Genomic DNA, 13259 nt, shown 5'->3' with positions numbered 1-13259 from the left:
GTGAGCTTATATTAATTTCGAGCATTTTTGTTGATTTTTACAATGATATTCTACTTTATAACAGTGGAAATGTATAAAACTACACATTTTAAGGGATATTCAGTGGTCGGAAAACGCAGGTATGTTTTTAAATTGTTTTTATTGAATGTGACGTTCGCTAACTGCACTGTGTTCCTTCGTAACTCGCTTGTAAACAAAGCGATTTTGTAAGTTTCCCTCTACCAACGCCCTATTACGACACGACAGATTTTTTCCACAGAACAATACTAAAGCATCGTTATTGGTAATGATATCCTATATAATATGTGTATAAGTATCTGATTGTTTAATAGAATAAGAGAACGCAAAGGAAAAGAGTTTATATATTATCTAGGCTATGAATTAAATCCAGTTCTCTATGCCTCTGATGAGGCCATCGTACCATAGGCCTAGCGCCACCAAGATACGTTGCATATCGGGTGTGGTTGTTGGAAATTGCGCGATTATAAAATTCATCACATAACATTCTGAATTTCTAGTTTATTCTTTACTGATTTAAATTCTTAACTCGTAAAAATAATTTATTAATAATAGAACTGGTGTTTTTGTGTAAAATTATGTTGGTTGAGGTTTAATACAGAACTATAAAACAGGAATTATAACAACGAATATTTAGTTTGAGATTGTTCGCCTGGAGGAAGTCCAAGACGATTCATGACATATACTAATATCTAATCATTGAGCTATACAATCTAACTTTATGATTGTAGGCCTACTATACTATGTATAATAGCATACAACATGTTCTTTGTTTTCTTATTATTGACATTATTAAGGAATTGATTAAGCTTAAGTAATGCATGCTAAAGTATTGAAAGATATGATGGTCTGGGGAAGAGAAATTATGGTTTAGGCCTAATACGCGTACATCATAGATTAGGTTTTTATTAACATTCCGTCTGATAAAAAAAAACCGTATTATACATGCCATATTGGTAAGAAAATTGGCTGGAAATCACTACGGGATGTATTCTCTTGAAAAATGTATTAATTACAATATATTTCGTGCTTACAGAGAGAATCATTACATACATATACGTTAAATCAGGGAGGTAGGCCTACAAGATCTCGTACAAGATACACTCATGTTACAGTATATTTATTTTGTGTGTAATTCTATACGTAGAATTTGTTTATTGTGTGCGCGTTGATTTTGTTAGAAAAGCGCTTATTAAATAAAATTATTACTATAAACCTACTGTACCTCTACCAACAAAAAGGTGCCAATATTTACTACAACCATAAACTACGACCCATTGAATGCTAGGCGTGTGCTTTTATATGTCTGGTCATATGGAAATTTACAATAGATGAATATTATGTGGTTCAATGCATCGTGGAAGATTTTGGGAAATACCCCAGTAATGGTAGGCCTATTTTTCTTATTCGGCCTGGTCGTTGCTATGGGATACCTTTAAGGTTTTAACAGTATAATGAAAAAACACAGGAAAAATTTTTATATGCAAAAAAAAATGTAAAAATTATGTAGCTGATAATGGATCGGAAGTCTGAGAAAAGTGACAAAGTTTGGTGACATTTTTGCTACACCATTTAATGAATGTCAATAATAATAATCATTCCTGCGTTGATGCTGGGTCTTAGGAATTCATGTCATGTTTTTCTAATAATTGCGAATCATGTACATATGCATATATTGCACAAGTTCATGATAAACAATAATGCTTTTAATAGCAAGTGTCTTAAATAATAAATAGGCCATTAAATCATAGATTGTTTTTCCCATGATGTTTATAATATAAATTGATATATGTTTACACTTATTTACTTTAAAAATTCACTTATTCATGCAAAATAAAAACAGTAGGCCTACTTAACATGTTAAAGGAAAACATGTGATCCGCGTTAAGTAGGCCCATCATATTACATCGTTTTTACGTGTATTGACATTTTGACAAATATTCTGTTTGCTAATTAGTCCAAATGTTACATATTTCCATTACATTTTATTGAAATATACATTTTAAAAGCCTGTCCTTGTCAGAAATTATGATTCAACGTGCGTCGTCGTTAACAGGCCTACAAACAAAAATACATTTCTTAGCATCCTTAACGTCTCAAACACAAAACGGTAAACTATTACAATTTATTTTGTAATTGTGTTCTTACCTCTGTTAGTGAGCACATACTTAAACGTGGATGGTATGTTGAGAATGCAGGCTTGTTGTCGGTTTATGTAAATTTACCAACAAAAATAACAACTTTTTTATTTTTATCTATTTATTTATCTTTCATTTTTGCCGTTCACATTTCAGTATATTATATTTTGTTTTAAAAATTTGTATAATATTTAATATAATATTTTTGTAGTATAATCAAGAAAAATAGCATCGGAAAATAATATTTAATTTGTTTTTATATCGCTGTTTGTTATTGTGAAAATAAAATAAATATACAGATACTGTATACATACACGAGGCACTTCAAACGATGATGATATGACAAGAGTCAAAATTGATATAGCGCCTTCTATAGTTGAGGCTCTACAGTAGGTAAAATACGGTACTTGAATGTTATTCTTCCCTGCTTGCATGAATTAAACAGTTGAATTTGATCATCTTTTCATTAGTTATAGGTTTTTCAGTATGACGTCACTAGCATTAGCATTAAGTAAATTATGTTTTCTGACAAAAATAAACGATGGTAATAATTGTTTTAAACGCCACTAAGTTCCGTGTAGATACAGTAGCCGCTATACTCACACACAAAAACGTCTATTTTTAAATTTAAAACAAAGTTCTTTCAGGATATTAGTAATTACCTGTTTTCATTATCTTTTAAGTACTTTTCAAATATCATTTAGATTTTACATTTTAACTCTACATTTACCTCCGAAATTGTGAACAATTGAATAGTTTGGTGAGCAGGAATATACAAGTTTGTACTGATGTATTTTTTATGTTAGTTCCACCATTCGGCGTTTCGATTTTTGTATGGAAAGAAAGTACAATGATTTTAATCAAAATATCATTCTAATGGATCCGATTTAGTATCAAATATTCATCGTAGAAGATTGTGTATTCAATTTAATGAGTTTACGACATTAAACATGTATATAATTAGCGCCCTCAACAATTAAACAACTTTATTACGGCATTCATTACTCGCATAGGCTATTATGCACAAATACGTGTTTTTTTTTACAATTATTTTCTTAATCTTTCAAACCTTGACTTTAAATGCATTCAAATACAAATCCTTTTTGTACTATAAAGCTTCCGGGTTTGATCAACTTTTTTCTGTTAAGCGGCCATTATACTTCCGCCCACAAACATATTTGTGGTTTTATTATTTTACAAAAATCTATACAATATTTAGGCCTACACACAAGAATACGTCAATAAACATACATACACCAACCTACGTAAAGTGACCTTCACGATTTATAAAGGAAACCCCTAAACTCCGTGCTTTGGGGTTTTTAAGTACTGCATGATTAAAGGTAAATTTACACCGACGAGCGGTAACGATAATAAAAATATAGAATCTATGTTATTCCTTATTATGACCATTTACACACAACGTGAAGGATAGTACAGATTTTACTGTACACGGGACAAGCTAATGCTTGCTAAGCGTGGTTCCCACTAGAGACGCAACGCAAGGACGTGCGCGCAACGCAAGCGTGTTGACCAATCACAAGCCAGTGGTAGAATACGTTTGTGATTGGTGGTCAAATAACTAACGTTGCGTTACGTCTTTGCGTTGCGTCGCTAATGGGAAACAAGCTTTACCGCTCACCTGTGTGTAAACGGGCCTGTAGAGCTAGCTGAGATTATAAAATAATGGCGAATTCTCCATGACATAACTGAATGAAAAAAAAAAAAACAAAAAACAATGGACTTGATAATGTGGGCCTGGATGTCTAATAAGGACGCAGTCGAGTAATGGTTCCGGAGTGTCTTACCGATTGGCTATCCGGAAATGGGCGATGCCTGTTTGGGTCAAAAAGGTTATTGTTTTGAGAGGATGTAGATCCTGAATTGTTTTCCGTTATTTTCAAGTTGATGCTCATCGTTGTAATATTATTTAGCAATCGTATAAACAATCGTTGCACAGCCAATGTCCTACTGAAATACGTTCTGTCAGTTTAAGAAAGATAATATGAGGTTGCAAAAATATAGTAATACGCGTGTGACTTTATTTTATATTACGAGGGTGGTCCGTCCAACCGAAACTGATCATAGGGACTCTCACGATCTAGGGACCCTCATATCAGTATGCTTGGAATACAGTACACATTTTACACTTATGACGGAGTTTTTTTAAGCAATATAAATGGGGTACACGAAATATATATATATGAAGGGATGAAGGGCTAGTGTTGCCCGAAAGCTCTGCTAACTTTTCTGGCTGTTTTACTTCTCGTTTTGATTTAGCTTTTCGCTTTTATTTTGTATCTCCATTGAGATCCAGCCACTGATACCCACAGCATTGTCATTTTTTCAGTAATTTGCCTTTGGATTTATATATATATATATATATATATATATATATATATATATATGTAAATTCCTTTACAATATTTTGTATTACTGTAGTACTGTATGTCTATATTTAATAATAACTCGGTCGAAAAACATAGCATAAACATCTAAATAGTTAAATTACTTGGCCCAAATAATTAATATATAAAGTACAGGGAATATCAAAGATTGGTTGAATCGTTAGAAGCTAGATTGAGTCATATAGATACATTCACTTGTTTCAGTTACTTTACGATTGAATATGTCATATCTGTATTACTAATAATGATGATTTTCAGAAATTAAAATCGAGAAATTATTAATAGGTTATCATTTGACTTAGATATCGAAAATAATAAATTTATATTTTAATATCGTAAAAAAAAAGTTGATTTAACTCCGCACGTCACCGCCGCTGTAGATTACACTACCAGTGCGCTGATTGGTCAATTGTGACCTGAGTTACTTAGATGGCAAAACGCATTTTGATTGGTTGTTATGCTAAGTAGCCGGTTGATTATGGATTCTTTCGATTCACTATGCATTTCTATGTTAGTCATCGAAGCCAGGCTAGCTAGGACAGCGTTAGTAGTTTTGTAGGCATTCTAGGATTTTCGCAACCCTTGGACGGTTTATAGCCTTTATAGCTCTTACTATTTTCGCCTTGTTTGTTGGCTTATTGACTTTAGTGTGCTTTGCACCTAAGTTTGCCTGCAAAGATGGATGTTTTGCCGAGTGGTGGGATATTCAAAGAGTTGCAGTTGGTCCACGATACTGGTTACTTTTCGGCTTCAAGCTCACTGGAAGAGGACTGGCATATCGTAAGCTACTTTTTTTTTGCCACTTGGCAACTAATATGATCATTAAAAATAAACAAATATTGGAGTATAATACAGACTTTGTAAATTAGAAATTTGCAGTACGTGGAATAAAACCGGTACATCATAGAACGTCATCACCACCACCATCATAAAAATGAGTTAAGTGACTAGACTTAACCGGTTCAATGCAAAATCATAGATGGTTTTAATGTTTACCATTTTTGGGTTATAAAACTTATGTTTATGCCACTCAGTCTCAAAATAGTCGGTCATACATTTAGATGCTGCAAATGAGGCAAAATCAATGCAATATTTAAGCATGGAGGTATTTTATACCTCCATGATTTAAGTGCCTACCAGGTAGTTTTTCATAGTAGTGTTATTAGTACAAACCGACACCAAATTATTAGAATACATAGGCCTACTGTATGTGTATGTACTGTATTCTATTTCAAACCTGGATTAAAAAATCATGTTGATCTATAAAAAAAAATATAGGCCTATGTTTAATCTGTAATAAACAAGAAATGGTACAGTACGAAGAAAAAAAATCTTGGCTCAAGCTGTCGTGTTGAAACTATGCCGGGTTCATTGGTATTAATAGTAAATACAAATGAATTTAATGATATTATACGTAATTTTATTGCATTTTTTAGTATTACTATTTTAGGCCTACAGTAGGAAGTGTTGACTTTGAACACCAAACTAGGAAGTAACAATAATTTTGACCTATTGTATAAATCTACTTGTCAAAGCTTATAATAACTATTTTAGTTCCCTATGAGAAAACATCTGTATTTTGTATATACAGTATATATTTATAACATAATAAATGTGATTGGTACTGCAGTGACACCAACCCTTGGTCTTGTAACAGCGTGATACCAACTTTATTACGCTTCAGTAATTTTAGAACCCTGGAAACTTTCCCTTCCGAATGTCTATGCATCTTTGCCAATGTCATGAATACATGCTTTATGCTGTAATACTAATAGTACGTAGTTATATGCATAAATTAACATTAATGACTACATGAATAATAATTAATGTGTTGAATTAATTATAATTATCTAAAAAATGAAGCCTAGTAGTAGTATGCAAAAAAAAAAAGATTTACGGATTTTATTGAAAAATTTTCATTACATTATTTTAAATTAATATCAAATATTATAGTAAATTAATATTTTTAATTTATTCATAAATCATTTTTGATTTTACACCAGTACAGTATGCCTGATTTCATTATGGCTGCCAATCCGGTCTATTTCAGCTCCAATTATTCGCTATGAATCAAACTTGGCTGGTTGCCAGAACTTAGCTCGTTCATAATATCCTAATATGCAGTCTGATGCCCTTATATGGAAAGCGAATAAATTAGCAAATATTTGACCTCCAAACAACTGCCAATAATCGGTTTGGTTTGATTTCTATAGGCATGGACACGGAACGGTTCTATCGCTGAGTCTAGGGGATTTATGTTTTTTTGCCAAACAGGTTTTTAACTCTCAACCGTCTTGTCCCAATTTTTTTTATCTCCTGGAATGTTTTTTTCTTTTCATATTTTATTTTTTTTATTTAGAGTTTTTATAAATAAATGAGAACTTTATATTATTTCAAGAATTCAGAATTGTATGATAGTTTATTTCCAAAGGTTATTAAGTAATACTGTATAAATATTTATTACATGTGTCACATCAGTCATTACTTTTGTCACATGATTGGAATGTCACTTAACTTTCTTTTCCTAGTACTGTACACATTAATGACTTAAACATTTCTGATTTTAATTAATTATTAAAAAGGATATTTATAGTAAAATATAATCCTGTCCATGTATTAAATTTTTGAAGCCAATATTTTATTTTAGATACAAAATATTTATATTTTTTATGCTCATTCAAATGTTTCAGATACTGTGCTTATCAAAGGCCCTTGATATTAAATATTAGGGACATCTCTATTCCGGGTAAACCCCTAATAAGGTATTCCTTATTCCTAATAAGGGAACACTTTCCTGTGAAATCAAGAAAGAGAAATACACCTCTATTAACAGGATAATTTCCTTTACTGAATAAATATACCACTATTAAGGGGATACTTTCCTATGAAATAAATTTGGTTGTTTTATGGTAATAATGTTTAAGTAACACTACATGACAAACTCTTATTCAGAAGAAATTTTGTTGGGGCCCCCAAGTTGTTCTCTTTATAGCAGTTCTACAGTTCTACTATATATATTTAACAAGTAAATCCATATTACTTTAACATACTTTTTTAGTACTGTAAATACTACAGTTATACACTACTATTGAAAAGCACTATTTTAAGCATTTTAGGCACCTGGATATTGTAGTTATTGGAGCTGTGTGAATTAACAGACATACCAGTATTAGAACGGTTTGAAAGGATTTGTTGGTCCCATTCATGCGTTCCTGCGCTCTTGTGAACGCAAACAATAACCGTATTATATCTTTTATCTGTTTATACTCAATAGTATACATTTTTGTTTTCATGAAAAATTCCTGATTTAGAGATTCAATCGTGAAGAATAAGTGAATTTGTTTGTGTTATTTTGACGCTATCGAATACCAGGCCCTGCGGGGGTTAATAGCGAGGGATTTTGTTAAAAACAGGGGGCCATTCTTATGCAATCAATGCTAGGCCCTGCAGGGGTTTATATCAAGGGATTATGTTATACAGTAAGTAGGGGGTCATTCTTATGCAATTGAATTCAGTGCTCTGTAAGAATTTTGTTTAGCAAAACAGCCAATGACAATCAATGAATTCAGAGATATTCCCCTTTAGATTCCAAAGCTTTCAAAATGTTGAATCTTGCTGGTTTTGAGTTCACTCTTCACTCTCTTGAATTACGATTGTTTTTTTTTATAATCCATTACTTGGAAGGAAATATTTTCTTTCAGTTTAATTGGGTTCAGAGAATGTGTATGAAAGTCTTTTAAATAAACAGTTCTCAATAAACCAGGCTGATTTCATTTTTAATGTCTTTAAGACAATTGATTTGGATATACAAAGCGATAAAAATAAAAGTAAACATCTTCACCTCAAATGCACCCATAGCCAAAGTTATAAAACATTAATAAACACCAAATTGGAAAAATGCTCAAAGTAAGAACTTTTAAATACAGAGCAACTGTTCGTATATATCTTTCAAATTATTATATGTATGCTTTTATTTTTCTTTAAATACGTTATAACTTTTCTTTACTTTTAAACCTTCTAACTCGACCATTTTGAAAAGCAATAAAACTACGTTACTGAAAATGCAATCCAGTCAAAAGAAAGAATAATAAAATCTCAAACACATTCGTTTGCCTCTGTATATTATCATTTGATCATATCCTTTAATCTATACATTTACCATTTGACTCCAGTTAGCTCTGCAATTGGAACAAATGAAAGCACATCACATGGCATACCTCACTTTTGAATCATTAGCCTATTTTAAGAAGCCAGAGATCGGAAAGAAGACCTCGGGCTGGTGACTAGAATTCCATTTGCGTGTTGCTTACATTCATTGGGGCAATTAGTGTCCATTATTCTCGGACAATTCTTAGTGATGTATGCCAAATGTGTTTACCTACTTACCAAGACCATTTTAGGAATATCGGACATCTTGCGTATGAATACTACAATTACTGATAGTGAGATCCATTGATATACAGTAAAGTAGAATTGTAATATTGTCTTGTTCATGAAATAGTAAAGATGAGAAAAGCAGATTAATTTACTGTATTACAGTACTGTACTGTGTATTGATATTTCGTCCATATTCTGGTTCAATTTGATAACTTTTGCACTCATCTCTATATAAAATCAATTTTGCGAAAAACCCCATTCTAAGGTTCATTTCAAACACATTTTTATAGATAAATTTGAGATGTCCAAGGAGAATAAATGTATAATATAAAATGCACAGCTGTCAAAGACTGTCTACTAACTATTTATGGTTAAAATAAACCTGTTTTCATAATGTACATTTCTACCAGCATTGATAAACAGGAATGACAGTTAACACTTTCTAAATTTTGACTGGTAATATATTGATATTATTCCTCTTTGAAGGAAGTAAATTTTGGTATCTAAGAGGCAATGTTTGGGTTAGGCTGTCATATGGAATGGTATAATTGTGATCAAAGATGATCCTCATAAGGAGTCATATCATTTTGCTATAGTAAAGTTGATGCAATTCACATTTGCCAATGTCATGTAGGGTGTACAAGGTTACCCTTTTAAGGCCCTGTTCAGACCCATGGCGTTAGACCGTTTTAGCGTACAACGTTACTAGCAAGGTCACGTTACAAACCGCAGAGAAAAAAACGAGGTGTTCAGACCCATAGCGTACGATTATCGTTACAACGGAAGTACGTCATTCAGGTTGTTTCTAGTTGCATATTCATGTGCTCTTTCTTACCCACGTGTTTTCATCATTATTTCCACTGTATATAGGCCTAGATCTCAGCCCTACAATTATGACAAAATTTGCCGTAAATAAAACATACCTCAGCATTTATTTAAGAAAAATATAGTAAAGCCAAATTTCTGTTTCTATTGTTTTTATTTTGTATTAAAAAACATTTTCCCCAGGTTCTTGAGTTACGAAAATAAAGCAGGCCTTCGAATGATGAAGAAAAAATTGATTGTGATTAGTCTGTCCAGTCCAGTCAAAGATATATATTCTTTGTTCCAGTCGGTTGAAAATAACCCTTAACTTGCTAATTAAAGGGACACAGCTCCCCTTGTTTGTTTACTGAATTTTTTAGGAGTTAGGGGGTTTTCAGCATTAAACTTGTCCAGTCTAGTCTGCCTTGTATGAATGAGTGACTTGATGTCCCACGCTAGTTTTTAGCTTGAATGAAATGCGTGAACGACTCTAGGCCTAGCTAGGCCTAAAAGCGTATGGGATCGTAGTCCCTATGTTTAAATACAAGGTGCATGTATTTATGTTATTTGTTAGAAAATATAATAGTAATCAGTTGATAATAGTTTAGCCTTTGTAACAGTTGTATTTGTAGTGTAGTTAGGCCTTATTTATTCTGGCCTTTTTGTTATTGAAATCCATCTCACACATTGACGATACAAGATGTCAGCCTAGGTCAAACCTTGTATCGCGTCATAACAGGAAACGTTCTGATTGGATACAACGTTGACTTACAGTAGCGTCGTACGCTAAAACGGTACTATCAACCGTTTTCCACTACAACGCTACAACCGTTGTACGACGCGTTGTACGCTAATCCCCAACTGTTCAGACACACATTCTTTTAGCGTCGTACGCTAAAACGGTCTAACGCCATGGGTCTGAACAGGGCCTAAAAGAACTTTAGCATTAAATAAGGCTAAAATGGTGTACCTCGATGACTGTATTTCATTGCGTAAATTATTAGTACAATATTAATGCATTTACTTTTTGTATTGTACTCAGTAATGTTAAACCATATTCAGACTTTACTGATGTATATATTCCATACTTAGTGGATTCATAATAATTCATAATACATGAAATGACAATATTTTCCAATACAATACAATACAAATACAAATCTTTCTTTATTCTGGAATAGCTCTTTCAATACACAAGTACTGGTCTCCCAAGAGGTCCAGATTTGAAACAATACAAGAAAAGTAAAAGCTATAAAACTATGTACAATCTATAAAAGTTAAACAAAATTTTTTAATTCGACTTGACTAAATGTCTCATAATTTTTACGGATAATTATGTACAGGAAGATTATTCCATAAGGTTGATGCTCTATAGTTAAACATTTCCTCTTTCAGTACCAATGCTAACTTAACTTACTTTATGAGTGGGTGTTTATTATTGAACTTGGTGGCAGCACTGTAAATGGGTCAGTTTCACATTCCATTCCTGTACTATGTAACTTGATCATGACCTCCGACCTACAACATACTGGGTATGGAATTCTCACTTATTCTACAACCTGTTGGGAGTGATTCAAACATGGGAAATTTAACACTTATTTATGAGATGGTATATAATTCTATTTATTAAATTTGAAAGTCTACAACTTCATAATATGAAATATGAAAATATGATGAATTATGAATAGATCTTCTATTCTATACACTATTACTGTACTTAGATAATTACGAATTTAATGTAGGAACATGAGGTAATATCATCATACAGAAATTACACTATTACATGATGAATTCTGAAGGCTGGAATACTAAATAGTAAAATGATATTCTTCTACAGTAGGTTAATTGAAAATTTATTTTTAAAAGATAGTTTAGATTAATTTAACAATTTGGAAGCAATAAGATATGATCTAGAATTTTTTTTATTAGTATTTTCTATGAATAATGAAATACAAGACTCTAGGGAAAAGGTTATCATTCAATCAAATACGTCATTTGCATACAGCTCTTTTTTTTTATAAATAAAGGTGACATTTTCTTTATTGAGCTTGGATGAGAGAAGCTAGTTAAAGCGTGTGAAACTGTGTTTGTAGTCGTTGTTTTTTACTTGTATAATTACGTTCGCAGGTGATAATAACGGAATATTGTCCGAATGTAATTTAAAGTAGATGCTTAATTATTCTCTAGTGTAGAATTAACACAACTGACTAATGGAGTTTGCCGGGTCGTACGCATTCATTTTAAGGCTTTATAATTACTAATAGACAGCATACGCAGACTGTATACTCTGTATCACGGGCCTCAAAATGGCGTCGTACAGTACATCATCTCTTATCTACTCTTTATGTTACCGTATGTGTTGTTTTCAGTTGTTATTTTAATGTGAATTCAAGTTAGTCTACAATGAAATCTACAATCGGTTGCAGTTTTGTCACCACGGTTTTGTTTTGTCTTACTCATATTAAAATTAAAGTACTCTAACTAAACTATATTTAAATAAATTCCAATTGTTAGTGCAGTTCTTGTTTGTTATACAATTTAATATCCAGGTTTACTGTTTATAAATTCATAATTAAAGAACTACAACAATTTGTATTCATCACACAAATATGAAAATCTGTAAAACCCATCATATAGTTATATTAGTGTCAATATTAACCATTGGTAATTTAATTATGGTAATTTAATTCATATGTAAATAGATGACGCTGAGCTTGTTGGGTTTTAGCGTGGAAGTGAATTATTCAGAGTGACGGGCGAATTAGTGTTTGGTATCATGGGTAGCTAGAAAACCAAGTGTTTCTTATTGACTTATCTTCCCAAGGCTTTTAAGTCATCTAATGCAACTTAAGACGAAGCATTAGATGATGTACTGTAAATGATTAATTTAAAAAGATGATGCATGTGTACTCATGTATGTGTTAAAAGCACATTGTATGCTCAAAGGTAATTCATCATCACATTATTTATTTCAATTCTCCAATCCAGTCATCACTTACACTCTGATAAATGTTACCCTCCTCATGCAATTTCCATTTCCTTTGCTCGCATATTGTTATAAGTTCTTAAATATTTCTTGTTACTGTAGGTATCTCTTATTTTTTGTCTTCCAAGGTCAAATACATTCTTCCCGCCTACTGTACCCTGGATAACTGTACAGTACATGTGTGTTGTACAGTCTATATGTACTGCATTCATACTATGTGATGTACTTTGTTCAGTCTTGAATATAAGTTTTAATGCAATATACAGCAGATTACAAAGACAAGATAGCTCAAAGGTTTTGATTGTTTTTCGATTGTTTATCCACATTTTCCCTCCCTCATTCTAGTATCGATGAATGAACACATTTTGGCACTAATCCAAGCAGATGCATAAAAATCAATATGGAAAAAACTGCAGATTTGTATTTGTAATTGTGTGTGGCATACAAATTGCAAATTAAACCATCGGACACTGGATTATCGGTTTAATATGGAACAATTTACTTGGATTATTGTGTTAATAAATGATG

The 13259-nt window shown here is 32.1% G+C and overlaps 1 protein-coding gene across 2 annotated transcripts in view; it reads left to right on the top strand.

Moving 5' to 3' along the window:
• Window positions 1–13259, top strand: part of LOC140040012 (Krueppel-like factor 6) — a 31496-nt gene that overhangs the window by 35 nt on the left and 18202 nt on the right. The window contains exon 1 of one of the 2 annotated variants that reach the window (XM_072085631.1): window positions 1–119. This exon is cut by the window's left edge and continues 35 nt beyond it. Coding sequence is in view for 1 of the 2 variants with exons in the window: in XM_072085630.1 (XP_071941731.1) it covers window positions 5243–5344 (102 nt within the window). In the remaining variant the exon portion in view is untranslated. Of the gene's footprint in view, window positions 120–4974; window positions 5345–13259 lie in introns of those variants that run through there. The other variant, XM_072085630.1, reaches the window with a different exon arrangement.

Source organism: Antedon mediterranea, chromosome 2 (genome assembly GCF_964355755.1).
Source record: "Antedon mediterranea chromosome 2, ecAntMedi1.1, whole genome shotgun sequence".
In the NCBI taxonomy this organism is placed as follows: Eukaryota; Metazoa; Echinodermata; class Crinoidea; order Comatulida; family Antedonidae; genus Antedon; species Antedon mediterranea.
The sequence above is the reverse complement of the archived record's forward strand: the minus strand, read 5'-3'. Positions and strand labels throughout refer to the sequence as shown.